The sequence below is a fragment of the Labrus bergylta genome, chromosome 18 (genome assembly GCF_963930695.1).
Source record: "Labrus bergylta chromosome 18, fLabBer1.1, whole genome shotgun sequence".
In the NCBI taxonomy this organism is placed as follows: Eukaryota; Metazoa; Chordata; class Actinopteri; order Labriformes; family Labridae; genus Labrus; species Labrus bergylta.
This window is the reverse complement of record NC_089212.1, coordinates 7,819,476-7,840,289: the sequence shown is the minus strand read 5'-3', so window position 1 is coordinate 7,840,289 and position 20,814 is coordinate 7,819,476. Positions and strand designations below refer to the sequence as shown.

The 20,814-nt window shown below is 44.2% G+C and overlaps 1 protein-coding gene and 1 long non-coding RNA gene across 2 annotated transcripts in view; one reads left to right on the top strand and one right to left on the bottom strand.

Annotated features, from left to right (window-relative positions):
• Positions 1-462: 462 nt before the first annotated feature.
• Positions 463-3,906, bottom strand: LOC136183260 (uncharacterized). Its single transcript, XR_010669092.1, has 2 exons — positions 3,720-3,906; positions 463-3,041 (listed from the first exon to the last, which is right to left on the bottom strand). It is a non-coding gene; the product is annotated as an uncharacterized lncRNA (long non-coding RNA).
• The window catches only part of bcl11ba (BCL11 transcription factor B a), a 29,704-nt gene continuing 11,818 nt past the window's right edge, over positions 2,929-20,814 (top strand). Inside the window, exons 1-2 of the mRNA XM_020655213.3 lie at positions 2,929-3,063; positions 12,136-12,612. Coding sequence (XP_020510869.1) covers positions 3,009-3,063; positions 12,136-12,612 — 532 coding nt within the window. The 5' untranslated portion in view covers positions 2,929-3,008. The remainder of the gene's footprint in view (positions 3,064-12,135; positions 12,613-20,814) is intronic.

Below are 20,814 nucleotides of genomic sequence, written 5' to 3'. Positions count from 1 at the left end.
ACCATCTGACTAATGAGCCAATCAGGTTGCAAGGACGAGGAGGAGCAGGCGATGATGAAGGCCCCCCGAGGAAGAGTCGGAGGAAGAGGAGCAGACACAACGAGCTGCACGGATTCCCAGGTTCAAACATTCAAACACCTGAGAGGGTGCGATTAAAAACTCACACATTCAAGTCCTCTTCCTCAGTCTGCAGGGGCGGCTTGTAGGGGGATAGGGACTGACTGCTCAGGGTGCCCCCTGGAGGAAGGGGCCCTAATGTTCCTGAAATAAATACATCATTTTTTGTTTGTTTTAGTTTTTCTTTAAGGTATTGTGATTCTTAAACCGATTTGTACCTCTTAACTATTATGGATGTAACACAAACAAACAAACAAAGAAGACAAACAGCAGAAATTTAAACTTCCACATAAATCAAACAATATTGAAACCTGTTTCGACACCACTGCAACAACAAAAAAGAAGTCCTCGACACCCCCATGGTGGGTAATTTATTGTTTTTGAGTGACCATGAAGTGCAGGCAAACTCCTGCACACTGTTTAAATTGGACAACATTTTTGACACTCCAAAATGTTTTGCAAAACTTTTTGTGCAGGATTTTGCTTAAATTTTTGCTGGACTTTTCTTCTGTTATGCACCTTTCTTATGAAATAGATTAAGTTATTTTAAGCTTCAGGAGTTTTCAATGTCATTAAATTAGAGATTGCATCCTGGTATCAAAAAGTAATGAAGGAAACTTACAGCATTTAATTGGTCAGTTTTTGTAACAGAGGTGTGGTTATAGTAATATTTCAGGGTTGACTGAGTTTGTGTTGGAAGGGTCTATTGAGATTTAATTTCAGGGGGCCCAGAAATACAGGAGACGCCCCTGTTGGTCCGTCCTCTTCCTCGGCTCAAACCCTCGTCTTCATGATAAAGCTCTCCTTAAAGCTGACAGTGATGTACGTCTCAGTGAGTGTCGCTCTCTTTGTGTTTCCTGCCTGATGAAGGTGGGAGTTGTGTTGTGAGCGGCACAAAGACTCATGGACGAGCTGCCATCTTCCCTTTTTTCTTCTAAACGAGCGTGTGAAATCTGGTTATTCCTCCCACAGAGAGCGAGAGAGAGGGCTGACTGCCAGACCGGAGAGAGATACACCGAGGAAGAGAGAGGAAGAGGAGGAGCGACACTTCAGGAGAAGAAGAAGAAGAAGAAGAAGAAGAAGAAGCAGGTGATGAAGAAGGGGATAAATAAGCAAACTGAGGCCTCCTCTTCCTCTGTGAGCCTCACGGTGCAGGACGAAGATGAAGTGGTGAAGAAGATGCATGAGGGTGATAAAGATAGGAGAAGGTTTTTTTTTAAATTTTATTTGATATTTTAAATAAATGTAAAAAAAAAAAAAAAACTAACCAGAACTCCCTTGACTCTTCTATTTCTAATTCTTCTTCTGCTGCAGTTAATTCTGCAGCCTGAGGTCACAGAAGGTCACAAACATGGCGTCCCTGATCACTGACTTTAACTCTCTGACAGTCCACGTTCATCACTTTAATAAAGTGAGGCGTTTAAACGTGAAGGTTATAATCAAATCTAATCTTTCATTGTGTGTGTGTGTGTGTGTGTGTGTGTGTGTGTGTGTGTGTAAATGTGTGTGTTAATATTGTGAGCGCAGATTTAGGCCACGCGGCGCAGCACAAAGGAGAGGATACAAATACAGAACCTCCCCTAAAAACCGCTTAAAATACACAAAAATAAATAAATCACTAAAATGTTCTTAAATTAATTCTGATGATTATCACTATAATTGAGTAATATGCGTTAATGACGTGACAGGCCCTCCTTGTTACACTCTGAGTAAATGTGAATAGATGTATAGTAAAACATGAACAATAATCAGACACATTTACGCACGCGCTACTGCAGAGAGGGTTGATAATTAGAGTAAACGGGAAGGCACGCGCGAATTTGGACTTCGGTGCAAAGTGTCCAGCCTCTCGTGCACAAGGTATGGAAGCCCTTGAGGTCAAAATTTAGCAAAAAATAATCCGAATGTGATGGAGATGAAGAGACTCAGGAGGAGAAGGAGGAGGAAGAGGAGGAGGTGACAGGAGCGACTCTGACCACTGTGCCGCGCGCAGGAGCCCGGTGTGTGTGTGAGGGTGTGAGAGTGTGTGTCAGTGTGTGTGTCAGTGTGTGTGAAAGCCACCACTAGTCGCCCCCAGTGCTCTTCAGTCTCCACTCTCCCTCTCACCGCTCACTGAACGTCACGTCCGCACTTGAACTTGAGTTTTCAGCCGCTGTAGGAGCCAGAGCGCCGCACAGACCCGCACAGACCCGCAGAGCGCCGCACGGACCCGCACTGAGGCGCACAGACTTGCACAGTGCCACAGAGAGCCGCACGGACCGGCACGGACCCGCAGAGCTCAACAGAGAGCCGCAGAGAGGCGCAGAGAGCAGCCCCGGGATGCGGGAGTGTGCAGCCCGCACGCAGATACACAGCAGCGCGAGACTCTAAGTCCTCTGCCCGCTCTGCACGCGCAGCAGAAGAAGTGTCCACAGCTCCTCGAGAGCGGGAACAAGACTGGATTTTAATTTTTCATTCCTTCACGCACTCTGGAGTGCACGCTGTCCGGGCTGTCCGGAGAGTGGACACGCGCCCTGAGTGACCATCAGGGGGTGACCGCACACCTCCTCTCAGCTGCCCCGGCTCATGGTGTGAGCTCCTCGGCAGGAAGAGCCGGACTCCCCCCCCTCCCTCACCGCGCACACCGGTGGCACGAGGAGCGGACCGAGCGCACGGCCGACCGGCGCTCCTCCACATCACGGCCGGTCACCTCACCGCTACTCAGCCGCTGCCAGCTGGAGGATCAGCCCAGGGGCCACACCTGGGGCCGCAGCACAGGGGTCAGTTTGGGGCGCTCAGCCCGCGACCGGTTTTGGGGCCAGTTAACGGCCGCCGGTGTTCTCCAGGAGGAGAAGGAGAGCCGACCCTTCACGCGCCGCTCTCCGGGCGATGCCAGTGTAAATGCCAGGGCGATGTCCCGACGCAAGCAGGGGAACCCGCAGCACCTGTCCCAGAGAGAAATCACAGGTGAGGGGTTAAAACGCTTAAAAAAAAAAGTCGCTGCTGAAAACTTTACTTCAGGTTTTATTTTTATTTTCACTTTTTCTCTTGCTGGGAGAGAGTTCAGAGTTTTTCTCTCTGAGCGTAAAAACGTCTCTGAGCTCAAAGTGAGTTTCCTGCTGAAGGCCGATCTTTGTTTTTATTTTTCTACATTTTCAGACAAAATGAGACACATTTCTAATTACTTAAAAATCGTGTTGTGTGATGAAGCCGCTTCATGTCCAGATTATGAACAGAGAAGAGATCTGTCTGCAGGACTTTGACTGTTTCTGTTTGTTTGAATTCAACAAAATCAAATAAATTAAATTATAATCAGCGCTGACATTAATTATAGCTATCTCTATTTACAGCTGACAAATTAAAAACAATTATAATTTCATGTATTTAATTAAGTTGTTAACTTTTGGCGTACTTGTATCCTTAAAGACATTTTAAAACAGATCTGTTATTTTCACATCAGATCAAATCTCTAAAATAATTTATTGAGTTTTTAATTCGCACATTAATTTAATTCTTCACTTCAAATTAAATAAAACAAACCTGCTCTCTTTGAATTATTCTTTAACACATTTAAACACCTGATTTAATAAGGAAATGATCTAATAAAATTGCAAACTTCTCACTGAAGCTGATGATTCAATAAATTAAATCTTCTCCGCGGTCACTCAGCGGCTCGGGCTCACGCTCTCTGCGGGGTTTCCCTGAAGGTTTTCGGGTCTGTTTCAGACACATGAGCGCCTCGTGCAGCCTCCGGATTTCTCTTTAATTAGTCAGATCTGTGTCTTCTGCTCCTGCTGCATGAACACGGGCTCTCCCTCCTGCTTTAATATGAACACTGAGTCTGGATTATTTAAAACCTGCCAGACTTCACAGTGAAAATATCCGAGCAGAGGAAACACAGGGTGCAGTGACGGCATGTGCAGCAGAGTACAGTCAAACACACACACACACGCACACACATACACACACACACTCTGTTATTATATTATCTACTGCACTGTTCTCTTTCATGGAGGTCTGGTGCGAGCTATAAGGAGTTTATGTGTGACATAAATTTGAACTTTTAGAGAGAAAAAAAATGCTTTTTAAACAAAATGTCAAAGCGAATAAACGACTCAGCTCTCTGTTTTTAACACATTTTTTCTGTGCACATTTTAGTTCTTAAATCTAAACTCACAGATTCATGACCTGACTAAAATATCACTTATTGTAAAGTGGTCAGAGTGAAAAGATTCCTCTGAGCACAGATCAGTGTGTGTGATGTGATGTTGTGCAACACACACAGACTCTCTGTCTCTCTCACACACACACACACACACACACACACACACACACACACACACACAGTGATGAGGTGAAGACAGCAGTTTGTGTTCAGGATGAAGATTTCAGTCAGACACATTCAGCGTTCAGATTATTTAATGTAAACTCATCTCTTTGTGTGCATGTTGTGTTCTTGCTCCTCTGTTTACCACAGTTTACGGTAACATGTGCACACCTGTCAGTGTGTGTGTGTGTGTGTGTGTGTGTGTGTGTGTGTGTGTGTGTGTGTGTGTGTGTGAACCTGACACATCAAATCATATATACACACTCTTTGAGAACTTCACTGACTGAAATTTACAACAAAGCCTGCACTGTACCCTGCTCTGTCTGCTGAAGAGGCCTGACTGCACAGCATCGTACTGCCAACCTATAAGAGCATACACTCTCACACATACACACACACACACACACACACACACACACACACACACACACACACACACACACACACACACACACTTACAGCTTTAGCGGGTGCATGCAGCTGAGATGTCAAACATCTCCTGACGGGTGCAGATCTGATCACTTCTCAGCTCATCTGCAGCCTCAGCTCACATACCTGTGGAAGTGGGTCACACACACCGTCGCTGCAAGCCTCACTCTCTCACACGACACACACACACATACACACACACACACACACACACACACACACACACACACACACACACACACACACACACACACACACACACTGTGTGCAAGGAACACAAACTGGTGCATGTAAAGACTCACCAGTATAGTCTCTACAGAGAGACAGACAGGTAGAGAGGAGAGAGAGAGTTAAGATGGAGGCTAATAAATAAGCTTCCTGTTTGCACTAAAACACCTCAGTGTGGGTGTGTGTGTGTAAGTGTGGGTGTGTGTGTGTGTGTGTGTGTGTGTGTGTGCGCGCAGGTCTGACCTGTCTGTCTGTCTGATTTATCTCTGTTCAGGCTGCAGCTCGGCGCTCTACATGCCATCATTTGTGTGCAAGAGATGCTGCACATTTAGTATGCTTCAGTACACACACACACACACACACACATGTTCATACACACACACACACACACACACACATGTTCATACACACACACACAAGCACACACTCGTGCATGTATGTAGGCTTGCATGAACATATGCAAATGCACACACGTGAATCGTCCTCACAGAAGACCGTCTTTTTCTCCTCAAGCTGTCAGCTCGTCCAGTCGTCTGACCACTGATTGAGTCTTTGCTTATAATTCAGATTTCACACACACGCTGCAAACATCAAGTTATGTGTCAGTTCTACATTTCAGAGGAGAGATTCTTCTTCTCTTGTGTTTCACTTTCTCCTTATGAGAGAGGAGCTGTTAGCAGACGTGCGGCCTGTGCTCTGTAGGTTACATCTCAGATATTCTGAAGGGAGTTTGGGTTGATTTCTGATTGTTTGAAACGCTTTAAAACAATATTTTGACATGTTTTGTACAGAATAAGAGTACGCTGAGGACCTGCTCTCTACGTAAAGTGTCTTCAGATAACATTTGTAATGAATTGGCGCGATAAAATATACAAATGTATTGATTTAAAAAGTAGCTTCGTTGAGTCTCAGCTGCAGTCAGAGAGCATCAGTGTCACACTCGATGCTTTAAACATATTGACACATATATTCCTCTCTCACACACACACACACACACACACACACACACACACACACACACACATACACAGACACACACCTCTCTCATTCCTCTGCTTCCTTTGTTTGTCCTCTTAAAGAAAGATGATAAAAAGTGTGTGTTGTGTCTCTCTCATAGAACAAATGAAATGATTAAATACAGGTTTGATTAAAGGAAGACTATCACACCACACCTGACCCTCACCTGTAACATGAAGTGTTCACATGCAGCAGAGTGTCCTCACAATCTCTGCAGTTTGTTTCACACACGTGCTCGATAGATAAATATTTTTTCAACACACACACTAGCTAATTGTTGGTTTATATATTTGCAGTGTGTGTGTGTGTGTGTGTGTGTGTGTGTGTGTGTGTGTGTGTTGTGTGTGTGTGTGTGTGTGTGTGTGTGTGTGTGTGTGTGTGTGTGTGTGTGTGTGTGTGTGTGTGTGTGTTGGGGTGTTTTTTTGTAGACCAGTTTGTCTCCTGCAGGTGCACGTTCTCCTTCTGCTCCTTTTTCACAGAGAATAAAATCGCTCTGATTCACCGAGAGGACACACAAGCAGCTCTCACTGCACACACACACACATTTACACACAAATAGGGAGAGGTCTGTGTGTGTGTAAATTGCTTCGGCCCGCTTAAAATGCATGCTACCCGTTGGCTGTCAAATAGCCGAGCACCCTGCTGAGCTCAGTCTTTGTTACACACACACACACACACACACACACACACACACACACACACACACACGCTGATGTCCTGTAACAGTGTGCTTGTGTGAGTTGCTTGTAAAACACAGAGTCTGTGTGTGTGTGTCACACTCCCTTCATGATATTAACTTGTGCTCTTATTGTAAACAGCAGATAAAGTAGCAGTCCGTTAAAATCTTTACAGAGGGGTCTGTGGATTTAACACAGAATAAAAAAAAAAAAAAGTCTCTGTGAAGAGTCAGATTTATTTTTATAATCCATAAGGGTCATAGGGTGAAGATTTGTCTTATTTTAGGAGGAGCCAAAAAATATAATTTCAGACACTTCACACCTTCACACACACATGATAGAGTCTGCTATCTCTCTCTCTCTCTCTCATATCCTGCTAGGGGGAGCTCTCAGGCTGTCAGTGCTGCTCTCTGTCAGTGTGTGTGTGTGTGTGTGTGTGTGTGTGTGTGTGTGTGTGTGTGTGTGTGTGTGTGTGTGTGTGTGTGTGTGTGTGTGTGTGTGTGTGTGTTAATCAAAAGGACCACATTCACCTCTTACTGCTGCACCTGCACACTCTGAACTCCTCTGTCTGTGTGTCACTCTTTTATTTGCACTGTTAATACTGTGTGTGCGTGTGTGTGTGTGTGTGTGTGTGTGTGTGTGTGTGTGTGTGTGTGTGTGTGTGTGTAAGCTGTGCAGCAGTTTGAGCAGTAACTGTATTTCTTCCGGCCTTATTCACTTTTTTAATTTCAGATTTATATTTTTCTCTCAGATTGATTTTTCAAATTTAAACACTTTTATATTTTTTTAACAACATTTAATAAACGTTTTTAAAGATAGAGAGCAGAGCGAGCAAACATGTGGCATAAAGATTTGCTTATTTACACACACAGTTTCATAATGTTCCAGAGGTAATAGATAAATATCGCATGTGACTGATTATAAATCACTCGTTTAAGATCTGATAATATTTGTAGATTTGTTAGAACAGCTTCTGTGGTCGTTTTAAGGAGCGCTTCATTTGTGGCTCTATGCTCGCTGCCGCCACCCCCCCCCCCCCCACCCCCCGAACTACAGTCTCAACTCTGTGTGTGTTATCACATGTTTAATATCAGACTGATATGGTGACAGGCGCTGCTCTGTGACTGGCTGAGCGAGAGACAGGTGCTGCTCTGTGACTGGCTGAGCGAGAGACAGGTGCTGCTCGGTGACTGGCTGAGCGCGAGACAGCGGCTGCTCTGTGATTGGCTGCTCAGAGATCCTGTCTGCAGAATTACCTGGATCAGCTGTGAGCTAAAAAAAAAAACTGCTGTTTTAAATCAGCTCACAGCTGGAAATGAAAACTGAAAAACACACTCACATTTAAACTTTTACTCTGTGTGGGATGTGGAATAACCATGCGCTTGAATTTCTACAACAATAATTTAAATGTACTCTAAATATCTTTTACTTGAGATTAGACTATATTTTCCTCGAGGGGAAAACACACAGCTCCGTGCATCTTACACTACCACATTTATTATTCCATATTTTGTGTTTTTTTAAATTGTGCATTTATGAATTGATCCCTTTTTCAATATCTTATGCGTTGTGTAAAGCATAAAACACAATAGAATAGATGGATTCCCATGGACACAATTTAAATATAAATGACTGAAGGCCAAAAATAATCTTTAAGAAATTATAACAATTCTACAATTCACTTAGCAGACACTTTTATCCAAAGCGACGTACATCAGAGAGTAAGTACAACACAAGCAAGGATCAAGAAAAAAAGGGAACAATGTCAGTAAGAGCAAACGATCAGCTTTGAGTCTGATTGGACACACAGGTGCTGACAGGAAGTGACCAGAGGCAAAGCACAACATTGACGGCAGTTCTTGAGAGCTCTAATCAGTATAGAAACCATCTTATAAGTCATCGTTATCGAACAAAAACCATCGTCATCATCAATAATATCGAAACCATCATCATTAAGTTAGTAGGTATTCATGAAGGAGCTGGGTCTTTAGCTTTTCCTTAAAGGTGCAGAGGGACTCTGCAGATCCAATGGAGTTTGGAAGTTCATAACAAGAGGCAAACACTTTGCATGAAGTGGTTCATCGAGGGTGAGAACCTGAGACGGTTACTTCTGTCTGTCTTTATCTTAACGTTTCATATTCAGGGAGCAGGATATCTGTGTGTGTCACTGGATTAAAACGTCCGCTGTAAGAGACTTATTTTCACCGTTAGTTAAAAGTAAATAAATATGAATGATTGCAAAAAATGTCTCAAAGCAAATGTAAGAGTTTTGACATTCAGTAGCAAAATTAAAATACCAGAAACCATCTTCAGATTAGCAACAGTAATGTTCATAACTCCAGATTTTCACACCTTGTTGTTGGAATTAAAGATACTTCCTGTTTGAATGTTAAGGTAGTGGGCGTGTATCTGCATGTGAGTGTGTGTGTGTGTGTGTGTGTGTGTGTGTATGTGTGTGTCTATCTGTGAGTTGTAGAAGCGAAGGTGTGGCTGTCAGTGTGTCTCAGTTTGTAACGGATAACTGTGATGCTGCAGGAGTGTTAGTATCTGCTCGTGTGTGTGTGTGTGTGTCTGTGCGTGCAGTCATAGCCACAAACACTTCATCTTGATTGTAAGCCTCATGTGCGTGTCTGTGTGTGTCCGTCTGAGGAAACTGTAAAAAATGCACCAGTAAAGCTAAGGTTTTACAGTTTTATAGAAGTCTTTTCATCTGGTCCAGAAACACACACACACACACATTCACAGAATAACACACATACGTTTATGGTTTGTGTGAACGTCTCTGTTGTGTGAGTAATTTTCAGTTTTACATCAGACTGAGGAAAGTTTGTGACGCTCGTTAAACGCTAAATCATTAAAATAAAAAAGTGTGTGTGTGTGTGTGTGTGTGTGTGAGAGTGTGTATGTGTTTTTGTGTGTTGTGTGTGTGAGAGAGAGTGTGTATGTGTTTTTGTGTGTTGTGTGTGTGTGTGTGAGTGTGTATGTGTTTTTGTGTGTTGTGTGTGTGTGTGTGTTTGTTCCAGGTCACATCACTGCACAAACACACACTACTGTACAGAGCTGCTCATTCTTCACCACAGGACAGATGGCTGCAGCCTGCAGGCCACATGCACACATGTACCCACACACACACACCCACAGTGAGATGTGGACTGACAGATCTCGATTCTGTACACCTGCTCACACACTCTCTCACATACACACACTCTCCGTTGCCGTAGAAACAATAATATCAATCCTCGACTAGAACTTAAATAAGACTCCATCTTTATTGTTTAACTATATTCAGGAAGACAAGAGTGATGAAGATTAAAATATAAAAAGGAATTACATTTTTTATGTTCCCTTAAATATTTTTATAACCAGATATCATGATTAGTTTACTGTAAGAATAAAATAAAAATCACATTTAGGAATTATAGTTTTTATATTTATCATATAAAAATCACCCAAATGTTCACTGAGAAAAGGATCATGTGTTATCGTTCCAGTTTATGATGTTATTAATATATCAAACAGCTCTTTGGTCGACATCATTTAAAGTTCAGATACGGGTCAAAATGTTAAAGCAAAATTAAAAAATTAAATACAAGATCTTAGATTTGTACCAGAGTTTCCTCAGATGTAGTTTGAGATAAAAAGAGATCGGTAAACGCTGACATGGAGAGCATGTATTTCTCTCTTCTGTTTGTCCCCCTATTTACAGCTGTGTGTGTGTGTGTGTTTGTGTGTGTGTGTACATGTAAGAGTGTGTAGCAGGGTGAATAAAATATACGACTGGAAAGCTGATACAAGGTGTACACCTGTTCTGACTGTTGACTGTTTGTCTTGTGAGATAGAAGTGCTGCTCTCAAAAAGCCGTTTTCAGTTTTCACACTTGCACAAAACTCCTGAAAACGTCCTGAACTTTTCCTGGACGAGCTGCATGTGTGAACGCAAAACAGCTGAATCTATCCCTCTGACATGTCCCGGTATTTTTCCTGCCAGGCCTCTAGTTAAAGTTCCCTGTGAGATCAGAGTGAGCCTACGAGAGAAGGCAGCAGTGAATATTATGGTAAAGTCATCACGAGCGTGCAGGAAAGGGCGGTGGGGTTTAAATCCTGTGACATGGGAACAACCACACATTGTATATGCATGCATCTGGTGCGAGCTCCGTGCACACAGTTAAACGGCCTCATTGTGTTTTCGGTTGTTCTCTGCTCCTTTGATGATATTATGAATGTGTTGAACTTCTAAAGGCAGGGATATAAATGTGAAAACTATGAGCATAGTGTTGTACTCTGTTGCTTCATTCGTCACATTTGTGTCGCTCTTTTTACGTCATGTCTCCTCCCATCTGACAGGGAAAATCTCCAGCTGCGAGAGACATGTGTGAACAAGGAGTGCATGTGTGAAAATGGCTTCACAGTCCGATAATAAATCCTTGTAGCAGACACACACATACACATAGTTTCATACAGAGCAGACCTCATAACGTTCTTTTTTAATGAAGAGTAAAAACAGCAGAACTACAGACACTGCTCTCCTCTTCACAGAGTCAGTGCTGCAGAAAAAAAAAACTGTGTGAAAGTTAGAAAACAGGCACATGTATACCTGCTTGGATACTTGATCGTGCACAGACAGACTCAGACACGATCAGGTGTACAGAGGATCAGAGCTCAGACCTACTGTAGCTCGTACATGAACATTTACGCTCTTATCGATGATGATTTGGAGGAAGGTGTTGATATCGACTTGCGAGAAGCTGCCAATGCTTGAAAAAACGACCGTTAAAAAAAAAAACTCAAGGCACTCGCTTAAGAAGAAATTTCAAAATGCCTGAATTAGATTGGCATCCGGCGTTCTCCAGGAAGTTAAACACAAATGTGGTGAAACCAATGCTGTTGATGATGATGATATAATTTTTTTTTTAGATTGTAATATTAAAAAACAAAATCTGTGCAAAGCCTATCAGCACCTGTGTATCTGATCAGACTTAAATCTGTTTGTTTGCACTTACTGTCGTCGTTTCCTCCTCTCTGGATCTTTGCTTGTGTTGCATTAACTCTCTGGTGTCCGTCATTCTGGACAAAAAGCAGCTGCTCGATGAATTGTAGATTTGATCTGGTGGATTGAGCTTCACAGGAAGCCGAGTGGTTTGTTTCATTTCACCTCACTTAAATGTCTTATTAAAAAAAACTCAACAAGTTAACTTTGCTTGCTGCATTAGCAGATTTTCTTTACTCATAACAAGGAATTCAGGCCGTTTATTTTGCCTTGAATAACTTAAGCTTAGATGTTTATCTGGACACCAAATGCTTCTTCTTCCTTTGTGATGACTGATTTGTTAAACTTGTCTCTTTCTCTCTTCTGATTGGACAGCCGAGGTTGAGCATCACGATGGAGGCCTGCTCTCGGACTGCCTCCCCCCTCACCCTCTCATGCTCCCACCTCACCCGTTGGATCCCAGTCTGGGCCACGCCCTCCCCCCCGGCCTGCACGCCGACCACGACCTGCTGACATGCGGCCAGTGTCAGCTGAGCCTGCCGCTGGGCGACATCCTCCTCTTCATCGAGCACAAGAAGAAGCAGTGCACGTCGCCGCTGCTGCCCAACGGCTGCTACGACAAGATGAACGAGCGAGGAGGAGGGAGCCCCGCCCACCACATGATCCATCACCACGCTCAGAGGGCGGAGCTTAGGAAGGTAGTGCAGCCCGTGGAGATCGGCATCCAGGTGACACCTGAGGAGGAGGAGGAGGAAGGTGGAAGACGAGGACGAGGACGAGAGGGAGGGGAAAGGAGAGAGAGGACGCCCATCAAAGGAATCTGCCCCAAACAGGAAAACCACACACTGACAGGTACGTAAACACACACACACACACACACACACACACACACACCCACACACACACACACACACACACACACACTGAAGAGTGTTTAACATCAGCTGACACGTTGCGGTGCAGCCTTACAGCCTGTCAGCAGGGTTTAATTCACCCTTTTACTCACTTCACTTGATGTACACACACACACACACACACACACACACACACACACACACACACACACACACACACACACACACACACACACACACACACACATGCATAAAGAGGTGTGTATTTTTGACATTCTCCGACATGATGACACATTTTAATCTGACAGGCTGAGTGTGCGTGTGTGTATGTGTGTGTGTAGATCTCTCTCCCTCTTTCGCTCTCTCTCCCTCTCTACTGTACCTCGCTCGCCCTCACTGCTCCTGTTTAGTTTCACCTCGGTGTTTAACACACATTGAGCTACACAATCACACTGTGTGCCTACAGTATGTTCAGGCTGTTAGCAGTTAGCTTAGCACTAGTGACTCACCTTCTCCGCAGTCTGTGCCAGCTGCCTGATGCGTTCTGCACATGCTCAGTGCGAGAATTCAGCCTAGACTCCAGGTTACCGTCAGGACGGGTAAAAACAGGAAGCTTAAAAAACAGACACAAAGATGCTTTAGGTCTTTGTAGTTCTATTATTTTCTGTGTTCATCGCTATGGTAACAGCACAATATGTGTTCACAGTCACTAATATCAGTTATTGATCTTTAGTTAATCAATACAATTAGAGCAGTTATGTCATAACACTGTGCAAAAATAGTGAATAATATTAGAGACAACCACAAATAACAGCATAAGAGCTGAGTGTGTATGTGTGTGTGTGTGTGTGTGTGTGTGTGTGTGTGTCATGAAGAGTTCACACAGAGTCACACGACCATCTCGCTGCTTCTCAGCATCCTAAACTCGTGTTTGTGATTTTTGCCTCGTCTCCTCTCCGCTGTTAATCACTCTGCATGCTCTCATTTAAATATTAAAATTTACTTTAATCATCAAAGCCAGCGAGCGGCATGAATATTCATATCACCTCGCCACCCTCACCCCCACCACTCCCCCCCCCCCCACTCTCTCTCCTCCCTCCATCCCTGGATCTCAGGTTCATTACTCTGCAGCTCAGCCATTAGCCACTTCTCTAATCACACAGTTTACACACACACACTCACTCGCAAACGGTGAGCTAGCCACCAGCGCTAACCCGTGCTAATCTGCTAGCCAGTGTGTAGTGTTGTGTAGGCGTTGGTGCAGTGTGAGCAGACTGTGGTCCTGCAGGATGGAGGAGCTGCAGTGTGTGTCAGCTCATCTGCATAATGACTTTGTAGTTGTGCATTAATAACATTTGCATATGAAGCCGTGTTAATTACTCCTGATCAGCCTCCTCTGCATTCATGCATGCTAATTCTCTGACACACGCCAAAATGGATGTCCTGGCGTCAGGGAGGAGGCCGCTGTGTGTGTGTGTGTGTGTGTGTGTGTGTGTGTGAGGATGAAGACAGGGTGAAGGCAGATTGCGGTGGTTTGTTTGCAGGCAGCATCTCTCTTTCTTTACCTGCCTGATACTTTAGAAATCTGATATAATTGTGGAGAGTAAAAGTGTGTTTGTGTGTGTGTATTTTCAGGAAAACACACACACACACACACAAACACACACACTCTCTCTGGCTGGCAGCCATGTGTGGACCTATTGTTTATTCTCAGTTCTTCATTTCAAACACTTATTTTTCTCTCAGCTCCTCGCACTGAGCTGTTTGATCAGGAAGGATAAAATTCAGACTTTTATGAATGAGGTTTGGTTCTGGTTTTAGTAGCTGAATTTTTTTACACCGTATGATTGACGTTGTACCTCCGGGAGACCCTCACAGCTCCTCAATACTGTGATCAGGATGGATAAATCTGTATATATTTATAGCGCAAATGAGATGCAAACATGTCCAAACAGCTGTCCTGCTCCGTGCACTTTGCTCTTTTTTGGACTCAGTTGCACAGGATGAGCCGGCGCAAAAGTTGCGCAATCCTTTTGTGAATGAGGCCATCAGTGTTTGGGTCTAATGACAAGTGTCCATCTTGTCCACATGTGTTTCTCGGACCATATGATCCACATCGGTCCTCTAGAAGAACCTCACAGCTCCTCTGCACTGTTGGATCCATTTGTCTGGATGGATTAAATCAAGCATTAAATGAAACAGGTTTGGTTCTAATTGATTTTGGTTTAGTGGCAAATGTTTTTGGACCCATGACCCGCACTGTGTTTGACCTTCTCAGGGTCCCCGGACCACACTTTGAGCATTACTCTGTGTAACAGCAGCTGAGCCCTGACGTCTGCTCTGCAGCTTGAATTTAACGCTTTAAAAAAAAAAGAAGATATTTTCTTTGATGAAAACGGCGTCTACGTGAGTGAAGGTTGATGTTAAAAAATGCTCATTTATTTAAATCTTCTCCCTGAAGGAGCGGCTCTTTTGAACTCCCCACAGAGACCATCAGGTTTAACAGACCTCCTGCTGACAAAGACGCACACACACACACACGCACACGCACACAATTCGAGCTCCTCCACAGCTCAGACTTTACTCATGGTGATGTTTTTAGACGTGAGCCTGTGGTTTTGGCACACAGCTGTGAGTGTGTGTATTTGTTGCCAGACTGTGTGTTTGTTTGTGTAAATGCAGAGAAAGATGAGCGAGAGAGGAGAGAAAAGGTGTTCCTCAGCTAGACAGACATAACATAAAGTCCTGCCTCCTGAGACCCCCCCCCCCTTCAGTCTGACAGAGATAGTCTCCATCTCTAAGGTGCATGTGTGAACAACCAATTCAAGAGGACTTTAGGGGCTGACTTCCTTAAACTATGTAGAAGTGTAAAAACGCCTTTAGTGACATATTTCTAATTAATGTAGTTTTTCCATGTTTCAGGAGAAAATAAGAAGTTGAATCCAGAAGGTGGATTATTGCGGGTTTGAGTGTGTTAGAATATAACAAAAACTATCCCCCTTTCTTTTGACAATCTTGGTGTTGATCTCAGCACAGCTGGACGTAAACCTGACCCTCACCCGGTCATAAAACACACCAGCGCTCTCTCTCTCTCTCTCTCTCAGAGTCACAGTCAGGGGGAGACGTTCGTCCAGGACTCTACATTCAGGATTATGATCTGTAAAAGTCACACATGAGCTCAGTCACAGGTAACACAAACACACATGCAGCGAGTCGTCCTTTGGCATAAACAGAGAAACACATCTGCACTACAAAACACTCTCGACTCCTCCGTCCCTCTCCTGAACAGCTCGTCCGTCCTCACACACTCTGGGGGATTAACTCTCATGGTCGCCCCTCTCCTCCACGAGGAGCTGCAGCGCCGGCCAAATCACCACTTAACAACAAAAGCTAATTTCTCACTTGGTTAGACTGTGTGTGTGTGTGTGTGTGTGTGTGTGTGTGTGTGTGTGTGTGGGGGGGGGGGTGCTGGATTAGGGTCCTGTGTGTGCAGACTGAGGGATGTTAAAAAGGATTTAAACCTCAATTACAACGACTCAGGCTTTGTGTGTCCATGTAAAGGTGGGACGCTGAGGATACACACCTAGCTGGAGTGTTTCAAGCAGTGTGTGTGTGTGTGTGTGTGTGTGTGTGTGTGTGTGTGTTAGGGCAGCACAGCCTGACAGATACATGTTGATCCTCTTGTTTCGGAGGCTTTACTCTCACACGTTAACTTGAACATGAGGAGAGACACTTGTACTGTCGGAGCATGAAGGAACAGCTGTTTAGTGCTTCCTGTTTGTCATGGAAACAGGTGTGACATCACCATGTCCAGACGACACACAGAACGGTTACATGATGTGAGAAAGGGTCGATTTATGATTTCATTTATTCCTTTAATCTACTCAAACTGAACTTTTCAAAAACATGTAAACACTTAATATAAGTCAACTTCCTCGAAGCCGGACGAACCCATCGAGATAATCAGTCTGGGGACGGTTAACGCTTTCATGTCTACACCTCAAGTGGACCGAATCTTGCCACCATCCATATTTCAGGCAATAGGCCGATTCCCCTCCAGTGTTTGTATACTACAATTATTCAAATAAAATGCCTATAACACTATAACTGTAGTTCATCTTAAAGTTGAGCTATTACACCGGTCCCCATCTTAAACCTCACACAAACCCTTTTCACACATACGGAAATCTCCTGAGAAACTCTTGAGATTTGGCTACCCGGAGGGACTTTAGGCTATATGTGAATGCAAACATCCACATTTTTCGCACAGACTTTACCCGGAGTTTCGAATATACTCCAGAGATTTCAACTCGAGCCAATGGAACGAGAATGGCGTTTATATACAGTGACTGCCTAAGGTGTCTGCATGTTTTCTGTTCGTCAGTATGTTGTTCTCCTCTCTTTTGTGGATGTTGTCATTCCATTGGATTACACATAGCATTGATATAAAGGCAAATATTCTCATTATAACGTCGTGTCGTGGACTCTGTTGCTTCGGCCGCTACTTCCGCGTTGTTTATTTACGTCACGTCTTATCCTCCTCTTTCTCCAACAGCATTGAAATCAGAGTCTGAGCTCACAGCAGCAGTTTCTCCTGCTCATTGTGAACCTGCAGCATCCTAAAGCACAACCTGAAGACCCCCCCCCCCCCCCCAAACTATTAAGTTAACTCTTACTCTGCTCCTCTTCAACATCCAGTAGATGTTTCTGTTTTTCTTCATGTGTTTATTTGGTGTGAGGGCAGAGAAGCTCTCTCCATCTCCCATCTCTCATCCTCACGCATTTCCAGTCTGTCCTCCTCCTCCTCCTTCCTCAGACTTTAAAGTGAAGAAGAGGGCTCAGAGAAGGGGGTCAGATCTGTTTGGTTTGAATCAAAGCTCGGCCTCAGTCCGCTGACTCTCTGAATTATTCACTGAGAGGAAAATCCAAACAAAGCAGCAGCTACAGAAAAATCTATTGATTGATTAGAAACATCACAGCCACTGACTGTGTACGAATCTCCAAAGTATACAAATCTGAGGATTCTGTAATTGAGGCTAACATAGCGGAGACATGTGGGAACAGTCTTTACATATTAGGGAGACTGAAATTGCCCGTCTTGGGGTTGACTTGCTGAGTGTGTTTGTGTGTGTGTGTGTGTGTGTGTGTGTGTGTGTGTGTGTCTGATGGGTAGGGCTGCAGCTCAGACTCTCTGATGAGAAACAGACACATCCTCTCTCTCGGGGAGGGGCGGAGGTTTAAAATAAAATCTGTAGTGAGCTTCATGTGCTGCTTTACAGAAACATCAAAGTTTACAGATTCTTCACTCACACACATCCTCTGTGTGCAGAGGGTGTGTTTTTACATTTTCTCCCCCGCATGGTTCAAGGTGTGCAGACAAAAATTGGGGGGGGGGGCTGCAGGTTGGTGTGTGTGTGCGTGTGTGCGTGTGTGCGTGTGTGCGTGTATGTGTGTGTGTGTGTGTGTGTGTGTGTGTGTGTGTGCGTGTATGTGTGTGTGTGTGTATATGTGTGTGTGCGTGTGTGTGTGTGTGTGTGCGCGTGTGCATGTGTGGTGTTTCCCCTCAGTCCTGTCTGTCAGGCTGCTTCACCAGCACAGAGCTCCTCTGTTGTATATCATGTTTTTAGGATGCTCAGGTACGCTGTGGTACTTTTAGAACAAACATGCAGGATTTAAAAACATGTCGTTCCTGTGCTGAGCTGTGATTGGTCGGGGGGGGGGGAAACACAGTTTATCTTGTCAGCTGTGTTATGTGACGTAATAGGTCAACAGGAAGAAGGTCTTACAGTGACAAGCTGAAGAGCAGAGGTGTGATGTGATAAACAGTTGTGCACAGTTTACCTGAACGGTGAAAAAGAATCACCTGTTCCTACATGAGTGGAGTTTACTTCTTCTGTTAGTTCCTCCTCAGATGGTATACAGCTCTGTGATGGTAGGAGGTGTTTGATCCAATTTTTATACATGACTTCAGTAACTTCACCCCCCCCCCCCCCCCCCCCCCCCCCCCCACACACACACACACACACACACACACACACACACACACACACCCCGTCTACAGTGTCCCTGTCTGCTGCCTCTCAGCCTTATAAGGTGCTCCAGCACAGACGCCCCTGTGCCCTCCTCTAACCTCCGTCTGGTCTGGATTTGCTCTCCTCTACAACCCTCACACTCACACACACACAAACACACACACACACACACACACACACACACTTACTGTTGCCATTTCTGTATAAACAAACTGAGCGTGACCATAACACTCAGACCACTGCGCTCCTCCATCACCTCGTCCTCCTCCTCCGGTCTGCTTTCTGTTCTACACTTTTATAAAGACGAGAACATTTAAATTCGTGTTAAAGGTTAAAAGTACAGGAGGAGAGTTTGAGAGCCAATCTGTGCTTCTGAACGTACTGCACACACGCACATCTGTGTGTGTGTGGGTGTGTGTGTGTGTGATGGTGGTGTACAATTGTTTAAAGCATGTCATGACCGCCTGTCAAGCAAGGCACCAAGATGACTTCTAATCAAACAGGTTTATTTACAAAACATAAATTAAATTGAAAAAGAGGTGACATGTTGACGTCAGTAGAGTCAGTGTGTGTGTGGATGGAAAAGAAGGGTAAAGTACCAAACAAGGTGCGTGCTTTGAAAGGTCTATGGCAGCAGCTTTCAGAGAGAGAGAGAGAGAGATAGAGAGAGAGAGAGAGCGAGAGAGAGAGCGAGAGAGCGGGTTGGGGGTGTGGTGGGTAGCTGAAGAGGAGCTCAGGTCAACAGGCAGTTAGCGTTGTGTATCTCCCTCTCAGTGTGTATCACGTGTGCATCAGAATAATGTGTGTGTAATGTGCGTTTGATGTGGGGCAGTTAATGGCTCAGTCTCCTCATAAATATCTCTGAATTACAGGTTAAACAGCTCAATTAAACCTCCGCTATTACAGAGTCACATCTGTACAATTAATAACACACACAGACAGAGAGAGCCCAGTGTGTGTTATTAATGTGTGTGATTATTATGCCAAATTACACACACATGATTTCAGTCTGCGGAGGAGATAAACACTTCACACTCCCTGTTTGTCATGTTGTGGATTGAACTGCTGCTTGTCTGCTGGTTATTGGAGCTGTAGTGTTTATAGATACATGACACATAATCACAATGGTTTGTTAAAAACAGAGACTGTGTTAAGGTGTCACACAGCCGTGGTGATGTCACCTGTTTCACTGTCTACTGACTCTCTAAAGGTTAAAGTTCAGTGTTCGGTAAGCGGCCATCTTGAAGCAGGAAGTATTTGGAGGAGAGGGTGGAGCTGGAGAGGTTATCACCCTCCACCAGGATGACCAGTCGGTTCAAGAAATGACTAACATTTGTATATGTTGACACTCGATGCCAGTCAAATATTGTGCTGAAACTGCAACACAGCCACCAGCTCAAGCTGTAGCTATAGCTCTGTTTAACGGCTCTGTGCTTCCTGCTCTACTACCTGGATGTAAACAAGCTCAGGGAATGGATAGCATCTTTGTAGACAGTGTCAAGTTAATCTGGCAAATACTCAAAGGATAAATCGTTTACCAACAGCACAAATAAGGCCCAGAGGTTAAAGGTCAGCGACTGAAGTAGCTAAAGGTGAAACCTAGCTTCTCCCACATGTCAGTCAAAGAGACCACGCCCCCTAATTCTACATCCCTGTAAGCCTTAAAACAGGTTGTATAAAGTTGTTTAAAATATTCAGCCTGTAGAGAAGTTATGGGGAAGATGTTTATTATTTATGCTCGACAATTAACAACTATGTGTGTGTGTGTGTGTGTGTGTGTGTGTGTGTGTGTGTGTGTGTGTTCCCCTCTTGGCCACATGTTGAGATTTGAAAAAGTTACCTGACATTTTTTTCCATGCTTAATTATGCACACACATACACACAATCACCTTGCACATGCAGGTACTGTTTATTGGGATCACAGCGCAGTAACATGTAAATCAGCTGTGTGTGTGTGTGTGTGTGTGTGTGTGTGTGTGTGTGTATGTGTGTGTGTGTGTGTGTGTGTGTGCAGCAGAGTGTGTATCGGTGTGTATTTCCATGTTGTATATTTAGTCACAGCATCAGTGTTGTGTGTGTTCCTGTGTGTGTGTGTGTGTGTGTGTGTGTGTGTCGTTTTAATGAGAGGCAGAAAGCAGACTCTGGTGTTCTTCAAGTCGTCTGTAGTT